This window comes from Leucoraja erinacea, chromosome 11 (assembly GCF_028641065.1).
Source record: "Leucoraja erinacea ecotype New England chromosome 11, Leri_hhj_1, whole genome shotgun sequence".
Taxonomy (NCBI): Eukaryota; Metazoa; Chordata; class Chondrichthyes; order Rajiformes; family Rajidae; genus Leucoraja; species Leucoraja erinaceus.
In genome coordinates, this window is record NC_073387.1 from 55,538,027 (window position 1) to 55,564,452 (window position 26,426).

The 26,426-nt window shown below is 47.8% G+C and overlaps 1 protein-coding gene across 4 annotated transcripts in view; it reads left to right on the plus strand.

Moving 5' to 3' along the window:
• The window catches only part of sgcd (sarcoglycan, delta (dystrophin-associated glycoprotein)), a 202,320-nt gene that overhangs the window by 82,181 nt on the left and 93,713 nt on the right, over positions 1–26,426 (plus strand). For 2 of the 4 annotated variants that reach the window (XM_055643328.1, XM_055643330.1), the window contains exon 2: positions 24,774–24,962. In XM_055643328.1, coding sequence (XP_055499303.1) covers positions 24,774–24,962 — 189 coding nt within the window. Of the gene's footprint in view, positions 1–4,224; positions 4,459–24,773; positions 24,963–26,426 lie in introns of those variants that run through there. The other 2 variants (XM_055643332.1, XM_055643329.1) reach the window with 2 other exon arrangements.

Below are 26,426 nucleotides of genomic sequence, written 5' to 3' on the forward strand. Positions count from 1 at the left end.
TGACACATAAAACATGAACCATTAGTCCAGAATTATCCACCTGTTCCCTTTCTTCCCCCCCCCACCATTATCTTTCACTGCAAGTTGATTTAACCAAAACAATCCAATCTCAACCCGTTATATTTGCTTTCTCCAGCCTCGTATTTTCAGAAGCAGAGTTGGCAGCTCGGGTGGTCTTGCAAAATGTATCCCAGTGCATTATTTTGGGGACGTGACATGAGGCGCTGTGTGTTACAAGAGCTATTTGTGAAGGAAAGCAGCTGCCGTGGTGATTCAGGCGAGAAGCGTCCAGCATGGACTGGGAAGGGCCCTGGCACATACACACACCGTCGGGCGGCACAGCGGTAGAGTTGCTGCCTCACAGCGCCAGAGACCCAGGTTCGATCCCGACCACGGGTGCCTTCTGTACGGAGTTTGCGCCTTCTCCCCGTGACCTGCGTGGGTTTGCTCCGAGATCTTCCGTTCCCACCCACACTCCAAAGATGTTCCAGTTTGGAGGTTAATTGGCTTTGGTCCCTAGTGTGTGCAGGATAGTGTTAATGTGCGGGGATCGCTGGTCGGCGCGGACCCGGTGGGCGGAAGGGCAAAGCGTAGGAGTAAACGGATCCTTTTCACAATGGCAGGCAGTGACTAGTGGGGTACCGCAAGGCTCAGTACTGGGACCCCAGCTATTTACAATATATATTAATGATTTGGACGAGGGAATTGAATGCAACATCTCCAAGTTTGCAGATGACACGAAGCTGGGGGGCAGTGTTAGCTGTGAGGAGGATGCTAGGAGGCTGCAAGGTGACTTGGATAGGCTGGGTGAGTGGGCAAATGCATGGCAGGTGCAGTATAATGTGGATAAATGTGAGGTTATCCACTTCGGTGGCAAAAACAGGAATGTGGACTATTATCTGAATGGTGGCCGATTAGGAAAAGGGGAGATGCAACGAGACCTGGATGTCATGATACACCAGTCATTGAAAGTAGGCATGCAGGTGCAGCAGGCAGTGAAGAAAGCGAAGGGTATGTTAGCATTCATAGCAAAAGGATTTGAGTATAGGAGCAGGGAGGTTCTACTGCAGTTGTACAGGGTCTTGGTGAGACCACACCTGGAATATTGCGTACAGTTTTGGTCTCCTAATCTGAGGAAGGACATTCTTGCCATAGAGGGAGTGCAGAGAAGGTTCACCAGACTGATTCCTGAGATGTCAGGACTTTCATATGAAGAAAGACTGGATAGACTCGGCTTGTACTCACTAGAATTTAGAAGATTGAGGGGGGATCTTATAGAAACTTACAAAATTCTTAAGGGGTTGGATAGGCTAGATGCAGGAAGATTGTTCCCGATGTTGGGGAAGTCCAGAACAAGGGTTCACAGTTTAAGGATAAAGGGGAACTCTTTTAGGACTGAGACGAGAAAAACATTTTTCACACAGAGAGTGGTGAATCTCTGAAATTCTCTGCCACAGAATGTAGTTGAGGCCACAGTTCATTGGCTATATTTAAGAGGGAGTTAGATGTGGCTCTTGTGGCTAAAGGGATCAGGGGGTATGGAGAGAAGGCAGGTACGGGATACTGAGTTGGATGATCAGCCATGATCATATTGAATGGCGGTGCAGGCTCGAAGGGCCGAATGGCCTCTACTCCTGCACCTAATTTCTATGTTTCTATGTTACCGCACTGTTTCCGTTCTAAACTAAAGTAAACTAAACCCTGGAGACATTAAACACATACTGGAAACGGGAGCAAAACACAAAGAGCAGGAGGGAAAACATGAACACTCTCTTGGCTCTTGGTCATGTTACCATGGGAACAGGTACAATTACAACTTTTAAAAGGCATTTGGCCAGATATATGGATGGGAAGGATTTAGAACAAATACAGGTCAATGGGACTACCCCAATATGCAACATTGGCACGGATAAAGTGGACCATGGGATGTGTTTCCATGCTCGCTAGCTCTATCACCCCATGACTTGAGAGGGAGAGATAGATCAGCCATCATTGATTGGCGGAGTAGACTTGATGGGCCGAATGGCCTAATTCTACGTCTATGACCTATGGAGCACTCCAGCATCTCAATTGATCGGAACCTTTGCCTGTCCATGTTCTCCAGAGATGCTGCCTGACCCGCTCTGAATTACTCTGGCACTTTGGGGATTTTAAACACACAGAGATTGATTAGCAAAGGTTACGGGGAGAAGGCAGGAGAATGGAATTGAGTGGGAAAAATAGATCATCCAAGATGGAATGGTGGAGCAGACTCGACGGGCCTAATTCTGCTCCTATATCTCAGGAACACATGCCTTTTGATGCCTCACTATCCCCAATCATTGGAATAACAACCGGACCCTGATAGTCCCAAATAATCCCGGTATATTTTGTGACAATCATTTTTCAGGTCATCGTCTAATTTCAGCAAATGCATTTCATCTTTGATAATTCTGAATTCCAACTACGGGTGCTGTCTGTATGGAGTTTGTACGTTTGCCCCGTGAACTGCGTGGGTTTTCTCCGGGTGCCCCGGTTCCCACCCACACACCAAAGACGTACAGGTTTGTAGGTTAATTGGCTTGGTACGAGTGTAATCTGGGTAGTGGGCAGGTGCTATAGACCTGCACGGGAAGGTAGACGCTCCCGCCCCCACCAGTATCGGGCAGATGGGGCTCGTCAGCCTGTGGAAGGCGGTCCATCTAGGAGAGGGAAAACCTCCACTGCCTTGTGGCCATATCCAGTCATGGAAAAGGCTCCAGGAGCAAACCTCAAGAAAATCCGGAGTCGGAGCCCCTAAGGCAGTTCGTCATTGTCTACAACCTCGCTCTGGCAGCTCCTGCGATGGCGCTGGTGCCCAAACTGTAACGGCCCTGCTGTTCCTTTGGATCGATCAGCGACGTGGAGAGGAGGGATGTGCTGCATGGGCAACAGCCTGTCCTCCATATGACATCGATCGCTCAGGCTTGCATCCGACCCGACCAGGAGGCATCACCCATGGTCAGTCATGACCGACAGGGGCCTACTATTACTACTACTAGTAATAGTACTAGTACTAGTACTAGCAGGTACGGGATACTGAGTTGGATGATCAGCCATGATCATATTGAATGGCGGTGCAGGCTCGAAGGGCCAAATGGCCTCTACTCCTGCACCTAATTTCTATGTTTCTACTACTACGAGTGTACTTTGTCCCCCTGTGTGTGTAGGATAGTGTTAGTTTGCGGGGATCGCTTGTCGGTGTGGACTCGGTGAGGGAAAGCGGGTCTTAACCAACCGAGCCGCCTTCTCTGTTCTGCACCAAACGCAAGTATTCGGCTCATATTTCTCTCGGGCAGCTTACAACCCAGCAGTATGAATATTGATTTTGCTAACTTCAAGTAACCCTTGAATCCCCTCTCCCTCCATCCCTCTCCCCACCCAAATCATACTACCTTCATCGTCGCCTTGTTGAGTTTCGTTGTCTACAACTCGTTTTCACCTAGCTCACAGCTTTCCTTCATCAATCATCCTCACTTTTTGCATATCTTTCATTCATCCGTTCTGTATCTCCCGACACATCATAGAAACATAGACATAGAAACATAGAAATTAGGTGCAGGAGTAGGCCATTCGGCCCTTCGAGCCTGCACCGCCATTCAATATGATCATGGCTGATCATCCAACTCAGTATCCCGTACCTGCCTTCTCTCCATACCCTCTGATCCCCTTGGCCACAAGGGTCACATCTAACTCCCTCTTAAATATAGCCAATGAACTGGCCTCAACTACCCTCTGTGGCAGAGAGTTCCAGAGATTCACCACTCTCTGTGTGAAAAAAGTTCTTCTCATCTCGGTTTTTAAAGGATTTCCCCCTTATCCTTAAGCTGTGACCCCTTGTCCTGGACTTCCCTAACATCGGGAACAATCTTCCTGCATCTAGCCTGTCCAACCCCTTAAGAATTTTGTAAGTTTCTATAAGATCCCCTCTCAATCTCCTAAATTCTAGAGAGTATAAACCAAGTCTATCCAGTCTTTCTTCATCACCATCTATATCTCTCGTTTCCCCTTTCCCCTGACTCTCAGTCTGAAGAAGGGTCTCGACCCGAAACGTCACCTACTCCTTCTCTCCAGAGATGCTGCCTGACCCGCTGAGTTACTCCAGCTTTTTTTTTTTTTTTTTTTTTTTGAGTCTGTTATTCTCTGTTGCTGCCCTGTTGGAATTTGACCAAAGCAATGTTAAATCGGGCTGCTTGGCTGGGCAGAATGTAGTCTCGGTCAGCAGTGCTTTGCGTTCTGTGCTGGATCCAGGGAATTCTTCAAGCCTGTGGTTGAGCTTGGCTGGGAGGGGTGTGTGCTCTTGAAAAGTTCTGAGCCTGTCAGCCCAGCCCAGCCCAGCCCACAGACTGTAGTTGGTAAGTGTGCTGCTGGATATTCCTGACACACCCTGCTCTCTCCCTATATCTCTCTCTCTCTCGTGTCAGATTTAAAGACTGCAAGGTAAGGCGCTTTAACTGACCTGCTCCTCTTTAATCTCATCGTTGATCTGCCTTTAATTCTGCGTTGCATTGAGTTCTCATATCTTGCCAGATCGGAGGCTTAAAGATTAATTGCCTGTTGCAAACGAGCAACTTTAAAGTCCGGTTGAACTCACAGTGTCAGTAGATATTTGGCTGAGGAGCAACAGCTGACTGTGACTCTTACAGCGCGGATACTTTAAAGATAACTCCAGAACTTTGTGTTGTTGCCTTGCCACCGAGGAGCAGCGCTAAATTTAGACTGCTGCCGAGTGAACAACTTTGGGCTTTTTTTTAATAAGGAGGCCCTTCTGGAGGTTGGAGCTGGTTTGGAAGGGGGGGGAGAAATTGAAGTGTGTCACAGGCAGCCTGCAGTGCTGTCTGGTTTTAATTTCTGTCTGAGAGTCCCTGGGTGAAATGTGAAGCAAAAGCATTGCCCTGCCTCACGTTAATCTGTGCGGGATTCTTTCCACAAACGGTAACCTCGGCTATTTTCCATGCATGTGTTCGTCTGGAAGTTTGTGCTCGCATGGAGAAAGTAATGCAAGACATTAACATCCCTCCTGCATTGATTTATATCATGTTTATCATTAAATATTACCACTACGTAGTGAGTTTACAGGCATGTTATACCGCTGCAAGTAAGAATGTTCGTCCTACCGTTGTCAGTACATGACAATGTGTATGAAGGTGTATAGGATCATGAGAGGCATCGATCAGCTCGGAGTCTCTTGCCCAGAGTAGGGGAATCGAGAAGCAGAGGACATAGGTTTAAGGTGAGGGGGGGGGGGGGAGATTTAATGAGAAAAACATTTTTCACACAGAGAGTGGTGAACCTGTGGAATTCTCTGCCACAGAAGGTAGTTGAGGCCACAGTTCATTGGCTATATTTATTTAAGAGGGAGTTAGATGTGGCCCTTGTGGCTAAAGGTATCAGGGGGTATGGAGAGAAGGCAGGTACGGGATACTGAGTTGGATGATCAGCCATGATCATATTGAATGGCGGTGCAGGCTCGAAGGGACGAATGGCCTCTACTCCTGCACCTATTTCCTATGTTTATAAGGATAAAGGGGAACTCTTTTAGGACTGAGACGAGGAAAACATTTTTCACACAGAGAGTGGTGAACCTGTGGAATTCTCTGCCACAGAAGGTAGTTGAGGCCACAGTTCATTGGCTATATTTAAGAGGGAGTTAGATGTGGCCCTTGTGGCTAAAAGTATCAGGGGGTATGGAGAGAAGGCAGGTACAGGATACTGAGTTGGATGATCAGCCATGATCATTACTGAATGGCGGTGCAGGCTCGAAGGGCCGAGTACATAGAAAATAGGTGCAGGAGTCATTCGGCCCTTCGAGCCTGCACCTATTGGCCTTTTCCAGCGAATGGCCTACTCCTGCACCTATTTTCTATGTTTCTATGTTTCTATGAACATGACGGGTACATTTTTTGCACAAAGGGTGGTGGGTGTATGGAACGAGCTACTGGAGGAGGTAGTTGAAGCAGGGACCATCACAATGTTTAAGAAACAATTAGACAGGTACATGGATAGGACAGGTTTAGAGGGATATGGGCCAAGCGCAGGCAGGTGGGATTAGTGTAGCTGGGACATGTTGGTTGGTGTGGGCAAGTTGGGCCGAGGGGCCTGTTTCCACGCTGTATCACTCTATGTCTCTATGTCTATGACTATGTCTCTGTGTCTCTACGACTCTTTTCCCCTTCACCTCTATGCCTGACCCACTGAGTTACTCCAGCCACTGTCACAAATTGCTTTCCATTGACAATAGACAATAGGTGCAGGAGTAGGCCATTCAGCCCTTTGAGCCAGCACCGCCATTCAATGTGATCATGGCTGATCATCCACAATCAGTACCCCGTTCCTGCCTTCTCCCCATATCCTGTGACTCCGCTATCTTTAAGAACTCTATCCAACTCTCTTGAAATCATCCAGAGAATTGGCCTCCACTACCTTCTGAGGCAGAGAATTCCACAGATTCACAACTGTCTGGGTGAAATCTTTTTCCCTCGTCTCCGTTCTAAATGGCTTGCCCCTTATTGTTAAACTGTGCCCCCTGGTTCTGGACTCCCCCAACATCGGGAACATGTTTCCTGCCTCCAGCATGTCCAAACCCTTAATAATCTTATATGTTTCAATAGGATATCCTCTCATCCTTCTAAATTCCAGAGTATACAAGCCCAGCCGCTCCATTCTATCAACATATGACAGTCCCACCATCCCGGGAATTAACCTTGAAAACCTATGCTGCACTCCCTCAATAGCAAGAATGATCTTCCTCAAATTTGGAGACCAAAACTGCACACAATACTCCAGGTGTGGTCTCACTGGGGCCCTGTACAACTGCAGAAGGACCTCTTTGCTCCTATACTCAACTCCCCTTGTTATGAAAGGTGGAACTGGTGATCAATGATCGACGTTGACTCAGTCTGCCGAAGGGCCTGTTGCCATGCTGTATCTCTAAACTAAACTAGTGAGTCTCTGTCTCCCTGTACGACATTCCATCCACACTGATCTGGAATACCATCATACAGTTTGAAGTTCAACACTGCACTTGAATTGCAACAGCCTCTGAAACGGAGGCTACAATGCTGTCTCTAAGTCCTGGCTGTCACAACAACCTTATTTACTTTCCTAACCTAAATCCAAATAGCCTCTTTGTGCCTATGTAGTCATAGCATGGCTGGATTTATATACTTGAGGTTTTGTAAAAAAAGTACTAAAGTCTTCGTCTTTTGAAGTAAACTGATTTTGTGCCTGGCCGAATTTAAAAAAAACTTCACTGGGATATTTTTTTAATCTTGAGTTGTCTTTGAGATATGGGGCATGAAAGATTCAAAATAGTTGTCCTTGTCCCTGAATCTTGATGAAGTATGATTCAGGGAGAAGCTCTTTCTTGTCAGCATTTGTTTTCCTTTATGCTGTTGGCTTTGGTGTTAGTTTTGATAAGAACAATTTCCTTTGCTTTTATGTTTCCTTGCTGGTCTGTAATATAGAGTCACACTTGGCGAGTCACCACTGGAAACTCCGCAACACATACACAGGCGTTGCCCACACTTTACACGTTCAACCTTCTCTTGTTTTACTCATAGAGTGATACAGCGTGGAAACAGGCCCTTCTGCCCAACTTGCCCAAACCGGCCAACATGTCCCAGCTACACTAGTCCCACCTGCCTGCGCTTGGCCCATATCCCCCCCCCCCCCCCCCCCCCCCCCCCCCCAAACCTGTCTTATCCATGTACCTGTCTAACTGTTTCTTAAATGTTGAGATAGTCCCAGCCTCAACTACCTCCTCTGGCAGCTCTTTAAGGATAAGGGGGAAGTCTTTTAGGACCGAGATGAGAAAATCATTTTTTACACAGAGAGTGGTGAATCTGTGGAATTCTCTGCCACAGAAGGTAGTTGAGGCCAGTTCATTGGCTATATTTAATAGGGAGTTAGATGTGGCTCTTGTGGCTAAAGGGATCAGGGGGTATGGAGAGAAGGCAGGTACAGGATAATGAGTTGGATGATCAGCCATGATCATATTGAATGGCGGTGCAGGCTCGAAGGGCCGAATGGCCTCTACTCCTGCACCTATTTTCTATGTTTCTATGTTCCATACACCCACCACCCTCTGTGTGAAAAAGTTTACCCCTCAGATTCCCATTAAATCTTTTCCCCTTCACTTTGAATCTGTGTCCTCTGGTCCTCGATTCCCCTACTCTGGGTAAGAGACTCTCTGCATCTATTCCTCTCGTGATTTTATATACCTCTATAAGGTCTGTCCTCATCCTCCTGCGCTCCATGGAATAGAGACCCAGCCTACTCAACCTCACCCTGTAGCTCACACCCTCTAGTCCTGGCAACAGCTTGTTCCATACACCCACCACCCTCTGTGTGAAAAAGTTACCCCTCAGATTCCTATTAAATCTTTTCCCCTTCACCTTGAGCCTATGTCCTCTGGCCCTCGATTCACTGACTCTGGGAAGGAACTGGCCCTTCGGCCCGCTCAGTCTGTGATGTACTAGATGCCAGGAGAAACTAAATTTTCCTCCACATCTGAGGGGCAATTTGTATCAAGAGCAAAAAGCATTGTCTTTTATCAAATGTTTGGACATGAAGGTGCAAATAGTTTGTTATGTCGTAAACGTTATAATTTCATAGGAAACGAAACGAATAGGAAATTGATTTGGACTGGGGGATAGAACAGAGATAGGGCGCTGTCTGATTCACCTCTACCCCATTGCGGACATTGGACTTTGTCTCTGGAACTGATGCGCTAGCTACCATGCTGATAACTATATTCCGCACTCTGTATCTGTCCCTTTGCTCGACCAGTTGTACTCAGGTTCGACTGGATTGCGTTTATGTATAGTAATATCTATATATATATATGAAGGCAGGAGGCTGGGGTTGAGAGAGAGTGATAGATCATCCATGATTGAATGGCGGAGTAGACTTGATGGGCCGAATGGCCTAATTCTGCCCCTATCGCTTATGAACGTTCCTGATCTGATCGGGATAGCTGTATCTCGCTGCACATGACAATAATCAATCTAAACGTGAACCTAGAGGCCCAGAGAGTCAGTGGAGGTTTCAGTGGAGCAGAGGTCAGGGAGAGCAGAGGGAGGAAAATGTTTCAGAAAGCAGCTAATAAATTAACGTAAGCAAAGGGCGGCACGGTGGCGCAGCAGTAGAGTTGCTGCCTTACTGACCGCATCGCCGGGGACCCTCCCGACTACGGGTGCTGTCTGTACGGAGTTTGCACGTTCTGCGTGGGTTTACATAGCAAAAGGATTTGAGTATAGGAGCAGGGAGGTTCTACTGCAGTTGTACAGGGTCTTGGTGAGACCCCACCTGGAGTATTGCGTACAGTTTTGGTCTCCTAATCTGAGGAAGGACATTATTGCCATAGAGGGAGTGCAGAGAAGGTTCACCAGACTGATTCCTGGGATGTCAGGACTGTCTTATGAAGAAAGACTGGATAGACTTGGTTTGTACTCTCTAGAATTTAGGAGATTGAGAGGAGATCTTATAGAAACTTACAACATTCTTAAGGAGTTGGACAGGCTAGATGCAGGAAGATTGTTCCCGATGTTGGGGAAGTCCAGGACAAGGGGTCACAGCTTAAGGATAAGGGGGAAATCCTTTAAAACCGAGATGAGAAGAACTTTTTTCACACAGAGAGTGGTGAATCTGTGGAACTCTCTGCCGCAGAGGGTAGTCGAGGCCAGTTCATTGGCTATATTTAAGAGGGAGTTAGATGTGGCCCTTGTGGCTAAGGGGATCAGAGGGTATGGAGAGAAGGCAGGTACGGGATACTGAGTTGGATGATCAGCCATGATCATATTGAATGGCGGTGCAGGCTCGAAGGGCCGAATGGCCTACTCCTGCACCTAATTTCTATGTTTCTATATTTACTCCGACATCTTCGGTTTCCTCCCGCGCTCCAAAGACGTGCAGGTACGTAGGTAAAATGGGTTTGGTGTTACGAATGTAAAAATCATATCTTAGTGTGTGTGTGTAGGACAGTGTTAATGTGCGGGGATCGCTGGTCGGGAAGCCCGTGTTTCCGCGCTGTATCTCTGAACTAAAACAGCTAAAACTAAAACAAAGGAAAACAGGAAGCAGAACAATGAGTAAAAGCGGAGAAAAACAAACAGACCAGCTACAGAACGGTGTAGCGTGCTGGAATGGGTACAAGGAGCATAGACTGAGGGAATACAGGACATTTGTATTAGTAGTTGCACACGGAGAGAATTAGTGAGTCAGAATGTATGATAATAAGTAATGAGGGATAAGGTCATGTGAGTTCAAATGTCGTGAAGAATAACAGCGCGTGTGACAGCTTCAGGTTAGACTATTGTCACGTGTACCAACTAGTGTCGCCAACTGTCCCGTATTAGCCGGGACATCCCATACATTGGGCTAAATCGGTTTAGCCCTTGTCCCGTATTTGACCGCTACTACTCGGGTCGAGGGGACTGTCGGGTCGGAGCGCCGTGTCCGGCCCCCGCCTCACCCGTCCCGACGTAGTGCAGCCCGTGGCCCCGTCGGTCGGTCGGCAGCCCCGCCAGCTGTCCGAACTTCGGACTTTCGCTTGCCGCCGACACCACCACCCCTCCTTCTCACGGCCGATCATCGGTTTGTGCGGCCCGGGCCAAAACTCTGGGCTTTATCTATAATTGGATCTTACTGCAGATTACCTTGCACTAAATGTTCTTCCATTATCCTGTATCTGTACACTGTGAATGGGTCGATTGGAATCATGTCTAGTCTTTCCGCTGACTGGTTAGCTCGCAACAAAAAGCTTTTCACTGTACCTCGATACACGTGACAATAAACTAAACTTTAACCAGAACAACATACCCTTGATTCCCCTAGTCTGGGTAACAAGACTCTGTGTGCAGGAAGGAACAGCTGCACGCTCTGACAGTGGAGGAGGCCCAGGACAGAAAGGTCTGTGTGGGAATGGGAGGGGGAGTTGAAGTGCTGAGCAACTAGGCGATCAGGTAACCGAGCGGAGGTGTACACCCCAGCGTAATCTCTTTTGATGTCTCGTTTTCACGCCTTACACTTCCATATCTCTAGACTCCCTCTCCCCTGACTCTCAGCCTGGTGAATAGTCTCGACCCGAAAAACGTCCTCCATTCCTTCTCTCCAGAGATGCTGCCTGACCCGCTGAGTAACTCCAGCACTTTGCGTCTGCATTCTGTGCATTCACCCTGTTGATTATCCCCTGAGAATGGGTAGGACACACTCCTCATCTCTGATGTAGTGCAGCTTATTTGTATCAAGTCGCTACATTTGGTCCATCACTGGCCAGCTGGCTGGATTGAATCATCTTTGTGACCGAGCATTTGTGGGTTTCATCATAATCCATCTGTTCACGGAGCTCTGCAAGGCAGGGACATCCTTTATTAAAAAGCAATTCATTTGATTTCCACAAGGGGCTCACGGACAGCTGGGGCCTGCAGATTGAACACATTATCATCATCATCATCCTACGAGGAGTCTGCGATATCGGTCGGTGCAAGGTGCCAGAGGGATTGGGCGGATCTGTGCAATGCCTTTTCAGTAGTGTAGAGGACTAACTCCCCCTCACATTCCCAACCTGACCTTTCTATCCTGCAGTAGACACAAAATGCTGGACAATAGTCAATAGACAATTGACAACAGGTGCAGGAGTAGGCCATTCGGCCCTTCGAGCCAGCACCGCCATTCAATGTGATCATGGCTGATCATCCACAATCAGTACCCCGTTCCTGCCTTCTCCCCATATCCCCTGACTCCACTATCCTTAAGAGCCCTATCCAGCTCTCTCTTGAAAGCATCAGCGGGTGAAACTCAGCGGGTGAGGCAGAATCTATGGAACGAAGGAATAGGCGACGTTTTGGGTCGAGACCCTTCTTCAGATTAATGTGGGGGGGGGGAGATAATGTAGCCTGAAGAAAGGTCTCGACCCGAAACGTCACCTATTCCTTCGCTCCGTAGATCCCGCCTCACCCGCTGAGTTTCTCCAGCATTTTTGAAAACAATGTTTTGTCTGTTTGCATTTCGAATCCAGCAGGTTTCAGGAAAAGACAAACAATGCTTTCAAGCATTTCATCTTGGCCGAATTTGCATCGAGGCTGCAGTGGTGGGAGGAGAACAGATTGAAATGGGCAAAGTCATGAATATCTGACTTTTTTTGATGATAACAACAACACCTCCCCCCACTGTCTCTAACCTATGGGGGAATGAAAATCCTGCACAAACCTGGCAAATGCACGGCTCTTGCAGAATTTAAACTGCTGTTTACTGCCTCAGTCTATTTTCCTGATGGAAGCAAATAAACTTATGACAGACATAGTTTTTTTTTTCAAGAGATAGAGCACGGAAACGGGCCTTTTGGCCCACCGAGTCCGTGCCGACCAGCGATACCAACACTACCCTACACACACCAGGGATAATTTGAAATTATGCCAAGGCAATTAAACCTACAAATCTGTACGCCTCTGGAGTGTGGGAGGAAACCGGAGCATCCGGAGAAAACCCACGCAGGTCACGGGGAGAACGTACGAACTCCATACAGACAGCGCCCGTAGTCGTGGATCGAACCCGGTTCTCTGGCGCTGTAAGGCAGCAACTCTACTGCTGCGCTGCCCTATGGTAGACATTCAGAACCTTTTTCCCCCAGGGTAGTTAGTTTACACAGGCGGTCACTCGAAACCAGTATGACTGTCCTCTCATGGAGGACGCCTGTGCGTGACTTTGTTTAACGTGGGGAGACTGGTGCACAGACAGCCACCCCACATGGGGTCCTTGACAGATCAGGGTCAGGATCCAGTGGCGTGGAGTCCAAGACGACCGGAGACCCTTTTCTGCTGCAGCCGTTCATCCGCCTTCCCAGCCGTTGTGACGTTAGCTCCACTAAGGTCAGCCATCGTCCTCCGCCTGTTCCACCGTTGAGGTCTTGGTTGGATCGCTCTTTGTCAGAGACCTCCCCCTCAACCTTACCGCCATGGGTGGCCCTACCAGAAGCACAGCTCCAGACGGCATCGCTCTCAGGATCTCAAGTCCACACAAGCTTCATCACCACGACAAGGTGACAATGCCTGGAACTCACTGTGGTAGTGATGAAGGCAGCTACAATAGTGGTGCTTTAGAGGCTTTTGAATAGTTACATAAATACGCAGGGAATCGAGGGATATGTTTTCCCTGACATCTTCGGTTTCCTCCCACACTCCAAAGACGTACAAGTTTGTAGGTTAATTGGCCTGGTATAAATTAAAAATAAATTTTAAATTGTCCCTAGTGCATTGTAGGATAATGTAAATGTGCAGGGGTCGCTGGTTGGTGAGGACTCGGTGGGCCGAAGGGCCTGTTTCCTCACTGTATCTCACAGTTACAATCACAGTAATACTTTATTAGCCAAGTATGTTTTGCACCATACGAGGAATTTCATTTGCCAAGTCAGTCATACAAATAAAATACAACAGAACACACAAAACACATTTTAACAGAAACATCCACCACAGTGACTCCTCCACATTCCTCACTGTGATGGAAGGTGAAAAAAAGTTCAATCTCTTCCCTTCTTTGCTCTCCCACGGTCGGGGGCCTCGAGCCCTCCGTTGACGGGACGATCTTGACTCCCGTAGCCGGCAGCGTTTGGGCCCTCCGCATCGGGGCGATCAGCTGCTCCATTGGGGGGATGTCAGCTCCGCCCGCGCCGGGCGATCGGACCCCGGGTCGGGGCTGGTCGAACTTCCCCGTCGTTGAAGCTCCCGACTCGGGCTCCCCCGAGACTGCGAACTCTTGATGGTAGGTTCGCAGGATCGTTGGAGGGATCCCGGGCGAGGGACCGGCTCCGATGTTAAGTCCACACCCGCGGGGGGGCTCAAACTCAATCCGAGGAGGCCTCCAGCTCCATCGATGGTAGGCTGCAGAGCAACCGGAGATGCGACCCGGAAAATATTCGCATCCCCGGCAATCGTATCTCTAAACTAAACCAAACAAAGTGGAAATGTCTATGTGACTATATATTCAAGGAATGCCACCAGGATCCCGACTGCGAGTATATTGGATAATACATTCATTATTGCATTAGAAAAGCCTCACTTACTCCTCCTGGGCCACTTTGAGTTGGTTGAGCAAAGATATGAATCAGAAATTCCCACATTGCACAGGAATAAATTTCCATTTATTTTCCCACCAGCGCCTCCTCAAAATCCAATTTTGTTTCGTTCTGGGTTTTACATTCCCTGCAAAAACAGGATCAGAGAAGAGAATATTTTATATGTTAATGGCAAGTGGATTGTCATTTGCTGTGTGTCGATGATTGCTGCTGAGAAGGTATTATGGCATATCTAGCTCTCGGTACTAATAAGCTGCATTTGCTTCTGTTCATGTCGGGGGGGAACGCAGGGAGCGGAGGGGAAAGATGTTTAGTTTAGTTTCGGAAGGAACTGCAGATGCTGGTTTGAACCGAAGATAGACACAAAAAGCTGGAGTAACTCAGCGGGACAGGCAGCATCTCTGGAGAGAAGGAATGGGTGACATTCCGGGTCGAGACCCTTCTTCAGACGGAAGATAGTTTCAGTCTATCCCGCTGAGTTACTCCGATATTTTGTGTTCAACTTCGATTAAAACCAGCAACCAGCATGTTGCAACAAGAGACCCTTCATCAGACTGAAGTCTAAAGACTGAGGAAGGGTCTCGACCCGAAACGTCACCCATTCCTTCTCTCCAGAGGTGCTGCCTGTCCCACTGAGTTACTCTATCTTTCGTTCAGTTTAGCTTATTGTCACGTGTACAGAGGTACATTGAAAAGCTTTTTGTTGCATGCTATCCAGTTAGCGGAAGGACAATACATGATTACAAGCGAGCCATTCACAGTGTACAGATACATGATAGGGGAATAACGTTTAGTGCAAGGTAAAGCCAGTCAAGTCTGATCAGGGATAGTCCAAGGTTTCTCAAATGAGGTAGATAGTAGTTCAGGACAGCTCTCTGGTTGTGGTACGATGATTCAGTTGCTAGGGATAACAGCTAGGGAGAATCGGTCCGTGAATCTGTAGGTGTGCGTTTTCACACTTCTGCTGGAGTAACTCAGCGGGTCAGGCAGCATCTGTGGAGAACATGGATAGGTGACGTTTCACAGAGTGCTGGAGTAACTCAGCGGGTCAGGCAGCATCTATGGAGCTAAGGAAATAGGCAACGTTTCGGGCCGAAACCCGTAAGGGTTTCGGCCCGAAACGTTGCCTATTTCCAGAAGGATTTCGGCCTGAAAAGTTGCCTATTTCCTTAGCTCCATAGATGCTGCTGCACCATAACTCAGCGGGTCAGGCAGCATCTGTGGAGAACATGGATATGTGACGTTTCACAGAGTGCTGGAGTAACTCAGCGGGTCAGGCAGCATCTGTGGAGAACATGGATAGGTGACGTTTCACAGAGTGCTGGAGTAACTCAGCGGGTCAGGCAGCATCTGTGGAGAATTTTGGATTGGGATCCTCCTTCAGAGAGGCAAGTGATAGATGAATGGTTTCAAGTAACCCCTCTCTCACCAACTCTCCCCATCTTAGACGTCGTGCTAGTTTCACTGTTGGTAACCCTTCGTTATCACTACGTCCAAAGCCAACAATGGACCATTGTGGGCTCCACGGGCTTCTCCCCGTAACCCCTGACACCCGTTCTAATCAAAGATCTATCCATCGCTGCCTTAAAAATATCCATTGGCTTGGCCTCCACAGCCTTCTGTGGCAAAGAATCCCACAAATTCGCCACCTCCTGACTAAATAAATTCCTCCTCGTCTCCTTTTCTCAAGTTCTTCCAAGCACAAAGCACTTGATTGTCATTGATTTCAATACCAAGATAATCAGATGGTAAATAGAGTAAATAATTAAACCACTATGTTAGTTCTGCAAGAATGCAACGCTTTCAGACATTGTTACTGAAGGCCAGCTATGCATTAATCCCACATAGAAACATAGAAATTAGGTGCAGGAGTAGGCCATTCGGCCCTTCGAGCCTGCACCGCCATTCAATATGATCATGGCTGATCATCCAACTCAGGATCCCGTACCTGCCTTGTCTCCATACCCTCTGATCCCCTTAGCCACAAGGGCCACATCTAACTCCCTCTTAAATATAGCCAATGAATTGGCCTCGACTACCCTCTGTGGCAGAGAGTTCCAGAGATTCACCACTCTCTGTGTGAAGAAAGTTCTTCTCATCTCGGTTTTTAAGGATTTCCCCCTTATCCTTAAGCTGTGACCCCTTGTCCTGGACTTCCCCAACATCGGGAACAATCCCGAACAATATCATGGACATTGCTGAATATGTAACACCCTAAAGTGTTGTTTCACTGAGTTAGAGATTGGAACTGATAGGATACTGTATGTCAATTTGCAATCATTTCATTAAAAAATATAAAATCATGTCTATTGTGCATAACATCATGAGAGGAATAGGTCGGGTAGATGCACGGAGTCCCTTGGTCAGAGTAGGGGAAGCGAGGACCAGAGGACATAGGTTCAAGGTGAACAAAAGTGCTGGAGAAACTCAGCGGGTGCAGCAGCATCTATGGAGCCAAGGAGATAGGCAACGTTTCGGGCCGAAACCCTGAAGGAAATAGGCAACGTTTTGGACCGAAACCCATAAGGGTTTCGGCCCGAAACGTTGCCTATTTCCTTCGCTCCGTAGATGCTGCTGCACCCGCTGAGTTTCTCCAGCACTTTTGTCTACCTTCGATTTTCCAACATCTGCAGTTCCTTCTTAAACACATAGGTTCAAGGTGAAGGGGAAAAGATTTAATAGGAATCTGAGGGGTAACTTTTACACACAAAAAAAGGGTGGTGGGTGTATGGAACGAGCTGCCAGAGGAGGTAGTTGAGCCTGGGACTACCCCAACGTTTAAGAAACAGGTGCATGGATAGGACAGGTTTGGAGGGATATGGACCAAACGCAGGCAAGAATACTTACAAAATTCTTAAGGGGTTGGACAGGCTAGATGCAGGAAGATTGTTCCCGATGTTGGGGAAGTCCAGGACAAGGGGTCACAGCTTAAGGATAAGGGGGAAATCCTTTAAAACCGAGATGAGAAGAACTTTTTTTACACAGAGAGTGGCGAGTCTCTGGAACTCTCTGCCGCAGAGGGTAGTCGAGGCCAGTTCATTGGCTATATTTAAGAGGGAGTTAGATGTGGCCCTTGTGGCTAAGGGGATCAGAGGGTATGGAGAGAAGGCAGGTACAGGATACTGAGTTGGATGATCAGCCATGATCATATTGAATGGCGGTGCAGGCTCGAAGGGGGCCGAATGGCCTACTCCTGCACCTAATTTCTATGTTTCTATGTTTCTAGGTGGGATTAGTGTAGCTGGGACATATTGGCCGGTGTGGGCATGTTGGGATGAAGGGCCTGTTTCCACACTGTATCACTCTGCGGATAATAATGCAAGCATCACATCCTTTTAATAAAGTGAGAAAAATAGTTGGAGTCATGTAGTGTGTTCTCTTGTTGGAGTTGCTTGGGAACTTTGCAGCCAATGAGGTGCTGCTTGTCCCACTGAGTTACTCTATCTTTAGTTCAGTTTAGCTTATTGCCACGTGTACAGAGGTACATTGAAAAGCTTTTTGTTGCATGCTATCCAGTCAGCGGAAGGACAATACATGATTACAATCGAGCCATTCACAGTGTACAGATACATGATAGGGGAATAACGTTTAGTGCAAGGTAAAGCCAGTCAAGTCTGATCAGGGATAGTCCAAGGTTTCTCAAATGAGGTAGATAGTAGTTCAGGACCGCTCTCTGGTTGTGGTAGGATGATTCAGTTGCTAGGGATAACAGCTAGGGAGAATCGGTCCGTGAATCTGTAGGTGTGCGTTTTCACACTTCTGCTGGAGTAACTCAGCGGGTCAGGCAGCATTTGTGGAGAACATGGAGAGGGGACGTTTCACAGAGTGCTGGAGTAACTCAGCGGGTCAGGCAGCATCTGTGGAGAACATGGATAGGTGACGTTTCACAGAGTGCTGGAGTAACTCAGCGGGTCAGGCAGCATCTATGGAGCTAAGGAAATAGGCAACGTTTCGGGCCGAAACCCGTAAGGGTTTCGGCCCGAAACGTTGCCTATTTCCAGAAGGATTTCGGCCTGAAAAGTTGCCTATTTCCTTAGCTCCATAGATGCTGCTGCACCATAACTCAGCGGGTCAGGCAGCATCTGTGGAGAACAAGGATATGTGACGTTTCACAGAGTGCTGGAGTAACTCAGCGGGTCAGGCAGCATCTGTGGAGAACATGGATATGTGACGTTTCACAGAGTGCTGGAGTAACTCAGCGGGTCAGGCAGCATCTATGGAGAATTTTGGATTGGGATCCTCCTTCAGAGAGGCAAGTGATAGATTTCAAGTAACCCCTCTCTCTCCATCTCTCCCCATCTTAGATGCCGTGCTAGTTTCACTGTTGGTAACCCCTCGTTATCACTACGTCCAAAACCAACAATGGACCATTGTGGGCTCCACGGGCTTCTCCCCGTAACCCCTGACACCCGTTCTAATCAAGAATCTATCCATCGCTGCCTTAAAAATATCCATTGACTTGGCCTCCACAGCCTTCTGTGGCAAAGAATCCCACAAATTCGCCACCTCCTGACTAAATAAATTCCTCCTCGTCTCCTTTTCTCAAGTTCTTCCAAGCACAAGGCACTTGATTGTCATTGATTTCAATACCAAGATAATCAGATGGTAAATACAGTAAATAATTAAACCACTATGTTAGTTCTGCAAGAATGCAACGCTTTCAGACATTGTTACTGAGGGACAGCTATGCATTAATCCCACATAGAAACATAGAAACATAGAAATTAGGTGCAGGAGTAGGCCTTTCGGCCCTTCGAGCCTGCACCGCCATTCAATATGATCATGGCTGATCATCCAACTCAGTATCCCGTACCTGCCTTCTCTCCATACCCTCTGATCCCCTTTGCCACCAGGGCCACATCTAACTCCCACTTAAATATAGCCAATGAATTGGCCTCGACTGCCCTCTGTGGCAGAGAGTTCCAGAGATTCACCACTCTCTGTGTGAAAAAGGTTCTTCTCATCTCGGTTTTAAAGGATTTCCCCCTTATCCTTAAGCTGTGACCCCTTGTCCTGGACTTCCCAAACATCAGGAACAATCCCGAACAATATCATGGACATTGCTGAATATGTAACATCCTAAAGTGTTGTTTCACTGAGTTAGAGATTGGATACTGTATGTCAATTTGCAATCATTTCATTGAAAAATATAAAATCATGTCTATTGTGCATAACATCATGAGAGGAATAGGTCGGGTAGATGCACAGAGTCTCTTGGTCAGAGTAGGAGAAGCGAGGACCAGAGGACATAGGTTCAAGGTGAACAAAATTGCTGGAGAAACTCAGCGGGTGCAGCAGCATCTATGGAGCCAAGGAGATAGGCAACGTTTCGGGCCGAAACCCTGAAGGAAATAGGCAACGTTTTGGACCGAAACCCGTAAGGGTTTCGGCCCGAAACGTTGCCTATTTCCTTCGCTCCGTAGATGCTGCTGCACCCACTGAGTTTCTCCAGCACTTTTGTCTACCTTCGATTTTCCAGCATCTGCAGTTCCTTCTTAAACACATAGGTTCAAGGTGAAGGGGAAAAGATTTAATAGGAATCTGAGGGGTAACTTTTACACACAAAAAAGGGTGGTGGGTGTATGGAACGAGCTGCCAGAGGAGGTAGTTGAGGCTGGGACTATCCCGTTTAAGAAACAGGTGCATGGATAGGACAGGTTTGGCGGGATATGGACCAAACGCAGGCAAGAATACTTCCAAAATTCTTAAGGGGTTGGACAGGCTAGATGCAGGAAGATTGTTCCTGATGTTGGGGAAGTCCAGGACAAGGGGTCACAGCTTAAGGATAAGGGGGAAATCCTTTAAAACCGAGATGAGAAGAACTTTTTTCACACAGAGAGTGGTGAGTCTCTGGAACTCTCTGCCGCAGAGGGTAGTTGAGGCCAGTTCATTGGCTATATTTAAGAGGGAGTTAGATGTGGCCCTTGTGGCTAAGGGGATCAGAGGGCATGGAGAGAAGGCAGGTATGGGATACTGAGTTGGATGATCAGCCATGATCATATTGAATGGCGGTGCAGGCTCGAAGGGCCGAATGGCCTACTCCTGCACCTAATTTCTATGTTTCTATGTTTCTAGGTGGGACTAGTGTAGCTGGGACATATTGGCCGGTGTGGGCATGTTGGGATGAAGGGCCTGTTTCCACACTGTATCGCTCTGCGGATAATAATGCAAGCATCACATCCTTTTAATAAAGTGAAACAAAATAGTTGGAGTCATGTAGTGTGTTCTCTTGTTGGAGTTGCTTGGGAACTTTGCAGCCAATGTGTAACTTTCAGAGTTGCAGATGAGATCAATATGTGGGTACATGCATGCTGCTATACTTCACATGCAAGATATGGACAATATATTGTGGTAGGAGGGGAGGGCACCCAGAGGAACCCCACGCTGTCACAGGGAGAACATGAAAACTCCACCCAGTCAGTTTAGTTTAGTTTAGTTTATTGTCACGTGTACCGAGGTACAGTGAAAATCTGTGCTATCCAGTCAGCGGATATGATTACAACCAAGTCAAAGAGAGACATAAAATGCTGGAGTAACTCAGCGGGAGAGGCAGCATCTCTGGATCAAAGGAATGGATGGGTGACGTTTTGGCTTGAGACCCTTCTTCAGACCGAAGAAGTGTGAAGAAGTCCAGAACCAGGGCCCACAGTTCAGGAATAAGGAGTAAGCCATTTAGAACGGAGACGAGGAAACACTTTGTCTCACAGACAGTGGTGAGTCTGTGGAGTTCTCTGCTTCAGAGGGCGGTGGAGGCCAGTTCTCTGGATACTTTCAAGAGAGAGCTAGATAGGGCTCTTAAAGATAGCGGAGTCAGGGGATACGGGGAGAAGGCAGGAACGGGGTACTGATTGTGGATGATCAGCCACGATCACATTGAATGGCGGTGCTGGCTCGATGTTGCCGAATGGCCTACTCCTGCACCTATTGTCTATTGTCTATAAGAAGGGTCTCGACCCGAAACGTCACCACAAGGTCTCCACAAGGTCTTCACAAGGTCTCCAAATCTGAGGACGGACATTCTTGCCATAGAGGGAGTACAGAGAAGGTTCACCAGACTGATTCCTGGGATGTCAGGACTTTCATATGAGGAAAGACTGGATATACTCGGATTGTACACGCTAGAATTTAGAAGATTGAAGGGGGATCTTATAGAAACTTACAAAATTCTTAAGGGGTTGGACAGGCTAGATGCAGGAAGATTGTTCCCGATGTTGGGGAAGTCCAGGACAAGGGGTCACAGTTTAAGGATAAGGGGGAAATCTTTTAGGACCGAGATGAGAAAAACATTTTTCGCACAGAGAGTGGAGAATCTCTGGAATTCTCTGCCACAGAAGGTAGTTGAGGCCACAGTTCATTGGCTATATTTAAGAGGGAGTTAGATGTGGCCCTTGTGGCTAAAGGAATCAGGGGGTATGGAGAGAAGGCAGGTACAGGATACTGAGTTGGATGATCAGCCATGATCATATTGAATGGCGGTGCAGGCTCGAAGGGCCGAATGGCCTACTCCTGCACCTATTTTCCATGTTTCTACGTTTCTATGCCTCCCGTTCCTTCTCTCCAGAGTTGCTGCCGGTCCCGCTGAGTTACTCCAGCGCTTTGTGTACAGTCAGCAGCCCAGGAAGGATTTAGATTGAACTTTGCGCATTTATGTTAAACCTTGTCAATGTGGGCAGCAGCAGCGTGATGAAGAATCGTCACATCTTTGCGGAGAAGCAACTGGAAGAAAGATTCTTTGGAGTTTGAATTATTTTCTTATCTAATCTGGGCAGTGCTGTTTCTACATAAAGATGGTCAAGTTTACATGGCAGCCATTCAGTCTGATTCCAATTAGCCGTTACTTTGTGCTGGGGGCGTGTAGAGGCCATACAGTGTAGCGCTCAGCAAAACGACTGATTCGACGAGATGAGTATTGAATCTGTGGCTATCTCCATCATCTTACTGAGTGAAGCAGACAGCCGCTACATCACACCTGCTTGAGTTAATTTTCTCTCCCTGCCTTGACATAAGTCATGCATCAATTGTGCGAAGATAGACACAAAAACGCTGGAGTAACTCAGCGTGAAGCCTGCCGTGTACTACTTATCCCGATGATCATCTTCATGGAACGGCCAGGCGATTCTTATTCCATTCGCAAAAAGAAAAGGAAATATTTTCTCACATTGTTTCCGACAATCCAGTGATAGGAGCAGAATTAAGGGCCTGAACCCACTTTCACGACCTCTGCCGAGTTTGCCCTTGACTCGTACTCGCAGCATGGTCGTCACGAGGTCGTAGGTGGGTCGTAGCAGGCCGCGATGCTAGTCGTAGGTACTCGTGGCATCAAGTAGGTCGAGGCGTTTTTTCTAGCCTGATGAAAAATGTCCACGGGTAAAAAAGGTCGTGAATTAGGTCGTGAAAGGTCATGACAGGCCCTAAAGGTCATGACAGGCCCTTTAGGACTTTCGTCCCATCTACTCCACCATTCGATCTATCTTTCCCTCTCAACCCCATTCTCCTGCCTTCTCCCCATTACCTCTGACACCCGTACTAATCAAGAATCTATCTACCCCTGCCTTAAAAATACCCATTGACTTGGCCTCCACCGCCGTCTAAGGCAAAGAATCCCACAGATTCACCACCCTTTGTGGGATTCCCGTAACATACCCAGTTCTACACGGCATGGTGGCGCCACAGTAGAGTTGCTGCCTTATGCCCCTGTCCCATTAGGAAACCTGAACCTGGGATGTCAGGACTTTCATATGAAGAAAGACTGGATAGACTCGGCTACTCGCTAGAATTCAGAAGATTGAGGGGGGATCTTATAGAAACTTACAAAATTCTTAAGTGGTTCGACAGGCTAGATGCAGGAAGATTGTTCCCGATGTTGGAGAAGTCCAGAACTAGGGGTTACAGTTTAAGGATAAGAGGGAAGTCTTTTAGGACCGAGATGAGAAAATCATTTTTCACACAGAGAGTGGTGAATCTGTGGAATTCTCTGCAGGGTCCCGTCCCGAAACATCAGTTGTCCAGAGTGTCGGGGGTTACGGGGAGAAGGCAGGAGAATGGAGTTCGGAGGGAGAGATAGATAGATCAGCCATGATTTAATGGCGGTGCAGACTTGATGGGCCGAACGGCCTAAAACGACTCCTATCCCACATGAACTTATGATCACCTATCCATGTTCTCCGCAGATGCTGCCTGACCCGCTGAGTTATGGTGCAGCAGCAACTATGGAGCTAAGGAAATAGGCAACTTTTCAGGCCGAAATCCTTCTGGAAATAGGCAACGTTTCGGGCCGAAACCCTTATGGGTTTCGGCCCGAAACGTTGCCTATTTCCTTAGCTCCATAGATGCTGCCTGACCCGCTGAGTTACTCCAGCACTCTGTGAAACGTCACCTATCCATGTTCTCCACAGATGCTGCCTGACCCGCTGAGTTACTCCAGCACTCTGTGAAACGTCACCTATCCATGTTCTCCAGAGATGCTGCCTGACCCGCTGAGTTACTCCAGCACTCTGTGAAACGTCACCTATCCATGTTCTCCGCAGATGCTGCCTGACCCGCTGAGTTACTCCAGCACTCTGTGAAACGTCACCTATCCATGTTCTCCACAGGTGCTGCCTGACCCGCTGAGTTACTCCAGCACTCTGTGAAACGTCACCTATCCATGTTCTCCACAGATGCTGCCTGACCCGCTGAGTTACTCCAGCACTCTGTGAAACGTCACCTATCCATGTTCTCCACAGATGCTGCCTGACCCGCTGAGTTACTCCAGCACTCTGTGAAACGTCACCTATCCATGTTCTCCACAGATGCTGCCTGACCCGCTGAGTTACTCCAAGCTTGTGATCCGTTGAACTGTGTATGTTGTGGATTTAAGACAACGCTGCTTTCACTTCGACCTTTGATGGATGGATGGTTTTGGGCAAATAATATAATTTCACTTAGAAATTGGAATACTGTTGAAGGGGTGGAGGTGGAGGTGGAGGTGACACAGGATGGTGGAGATTAAAGTTGACGTTTTATACTGATTTTATTTTGATTTTGCTGGAGTTTAGTATTTTTGTAATTGATTTTATTTCTGCGGTGAAATCATTTAAAAAGCAACTCGGAGCTCTGCATTTTATGAAAATTAGGTGCTTACATTAAGTTTGGAAGAGTAACAATATAATTGGTGAATCGATTTATTTTGGCACTTTACTTACTTACTTACTTACCTCCTGGCATGTAGGGCAGCTACCAAGGTCCTCCACTCAGAAGTGTTGATCCCTTCAGTTGCTGTTTCCGTAACATATTTGTTTTACGAGACAGGGTTGTTGGCCCTGTGATCAACCTCCAACCTGGAGGACCAGTGGATCGCTCTAATATGGGAGGAGCCACCTGAGAGATGGGAGGTGACACCTCATATTCCGCATGGGGAGCCTGTATCCTGCGGGCATGAACATTGAATTCTCCCAATTTTGTTAGCCCTTGCTGTCTCCTCCCCTTCCTCAGCCCTCAGGACTGCTGCTTTTTACTCTTGCACTTTATGTTTTACATTTTAAGATTATAATTGTTATTTTAATCGTCCGCGGTATGTTGGGTTTTTACCACGTGCGGGCGGAGCACCAAGTCGAATTCCTTGTATGTGTACATACTCGGGCCGATAAAATGGATTCAGGTTGTGATTCTCAATCGATTCTGATCCCTTATTTTGTTTTCACAGATGGTCCAGGAACAGTACTTGACTCAACGAAACGACATTCACACCTCAGAAAGACAATATGTCTACAAGGTTGGGATTTACGGCTGGCGGAAGCGATGCCTTTACCTCTTTGTCCTTCTCCTGATGACTCTGCTGCTGGTGAACCTCGCTCTGACAATATGGATCCTAAAGGTCATGAACTTCACTAAAGTAAGTCGCCACCTCGCCAGCACTGGAAACGGCTTCCTATTCAACGTGCAAGGGTGCTGGGACGGAAATGCCGCTAAGTTGGAATTTTCATTGCATGGGGAGGAACTGCAGGTGCTGGTTTGCACCAAAGATAGACACAAAATGCCGGAGTGAAGGGCCTGTCCAAGTTTCACGACCTAATTCACGACCTCTGCCGAGTTTGCCCTTGACTCCTACTCGCAGCATGGTCGTCGTGAGGTCGTAGGTAGGTCGTAGCAGGTCGCGATGCTAGTCGTAGGTACTCGTGGCATCAAGTAGGTCGGGGCATTTTTTCTAGCCTGATGAAAAATGTCCACGAGTAAAAAAAGAATTAGGTCATGAAAGTGGAACAGGGCCTTTACTCAGCGGGTGAGGCAGCATCTCTGGAGAGAAGGAATGGGCGACATTTTGGTTCGAGACCCTTCTTCAGACTCGGTTCTAGACCCACTTTGTCTTCTTCTTGCGTATAGCGTGCACAGCCTAAAGTTGTAGGACAACTTGGTCTATTTGATCTTATTTGATTGTGCACGCCGGGTTGATTGCATTCGTCGAAACAGGGCGGACCACATGAAGGTTGCAATCTCCCGCCCCTTCTAGACCCACTGAGTTACTCCAGCACCATCTTCACATCCACTCAATCTGCGCCTTTCACTATCCTGTAAGTTTCAATGAGGTTCACCCCTCATCCTTCTAAACTCCAGCGAGAACAGGCCCGGTGCTGTCAAACGCTCATCATATGTTAACCCACTCATTGCTGGGGTCGTTCTTGTAAACCTCCTCTGGACCCTCTCCAGAGCCAGCACATCCTTCCTCAGATATGGGGCCCAAAGTGGCCCTCAATACTCCAAATGTGGCCTGACCAGCGCCTCATGGAGGTTTCCATAGAGCCGTGTGCGGCAATAGCGCCCATCACATTACGATGAACCCTCCACACAATATTGCTTCTCTACAATGCAAACTGGTCGCTGAGAATTTAAAGTCTTTACTATCCCCATTTTATTTACTTTGTATCTATTTTAGTCAATTATGATTCATTTGGTCCTAATTATGAAAGGGCGTGTGACAGCGCCTTCGCCCTTGAGCGCTGCCCTGGCCCCCCTTCACTGGGTGACTGGGCAAGGGAGGTCCTTTAACTGACGCTGGTTTGGCCACCTAAACCTCATTAGCCCACTCCCTCTAAACCATGGAGGCCCAGGCAGAGGGGAGAGAGGAGGGGGAGGTAGAGAGAAGGGGGAGGTCGGGAGGCAACGTGTGGCCCCTGTCTGGCGTTGGTGCGGCCCTGAGACCACCATCAACACTGCGTTTTAGTTTTGAGTTTAGAGACGCAGCGCGTAAACAGGCCCTTCGGCCCACCGAGTCCACGCTGACCAGAGACCGCCCCGTACACGGCCACTATCCCACACAACAATTTTACAACTTAAGGGAGCCAACTAACCTACAAACCCG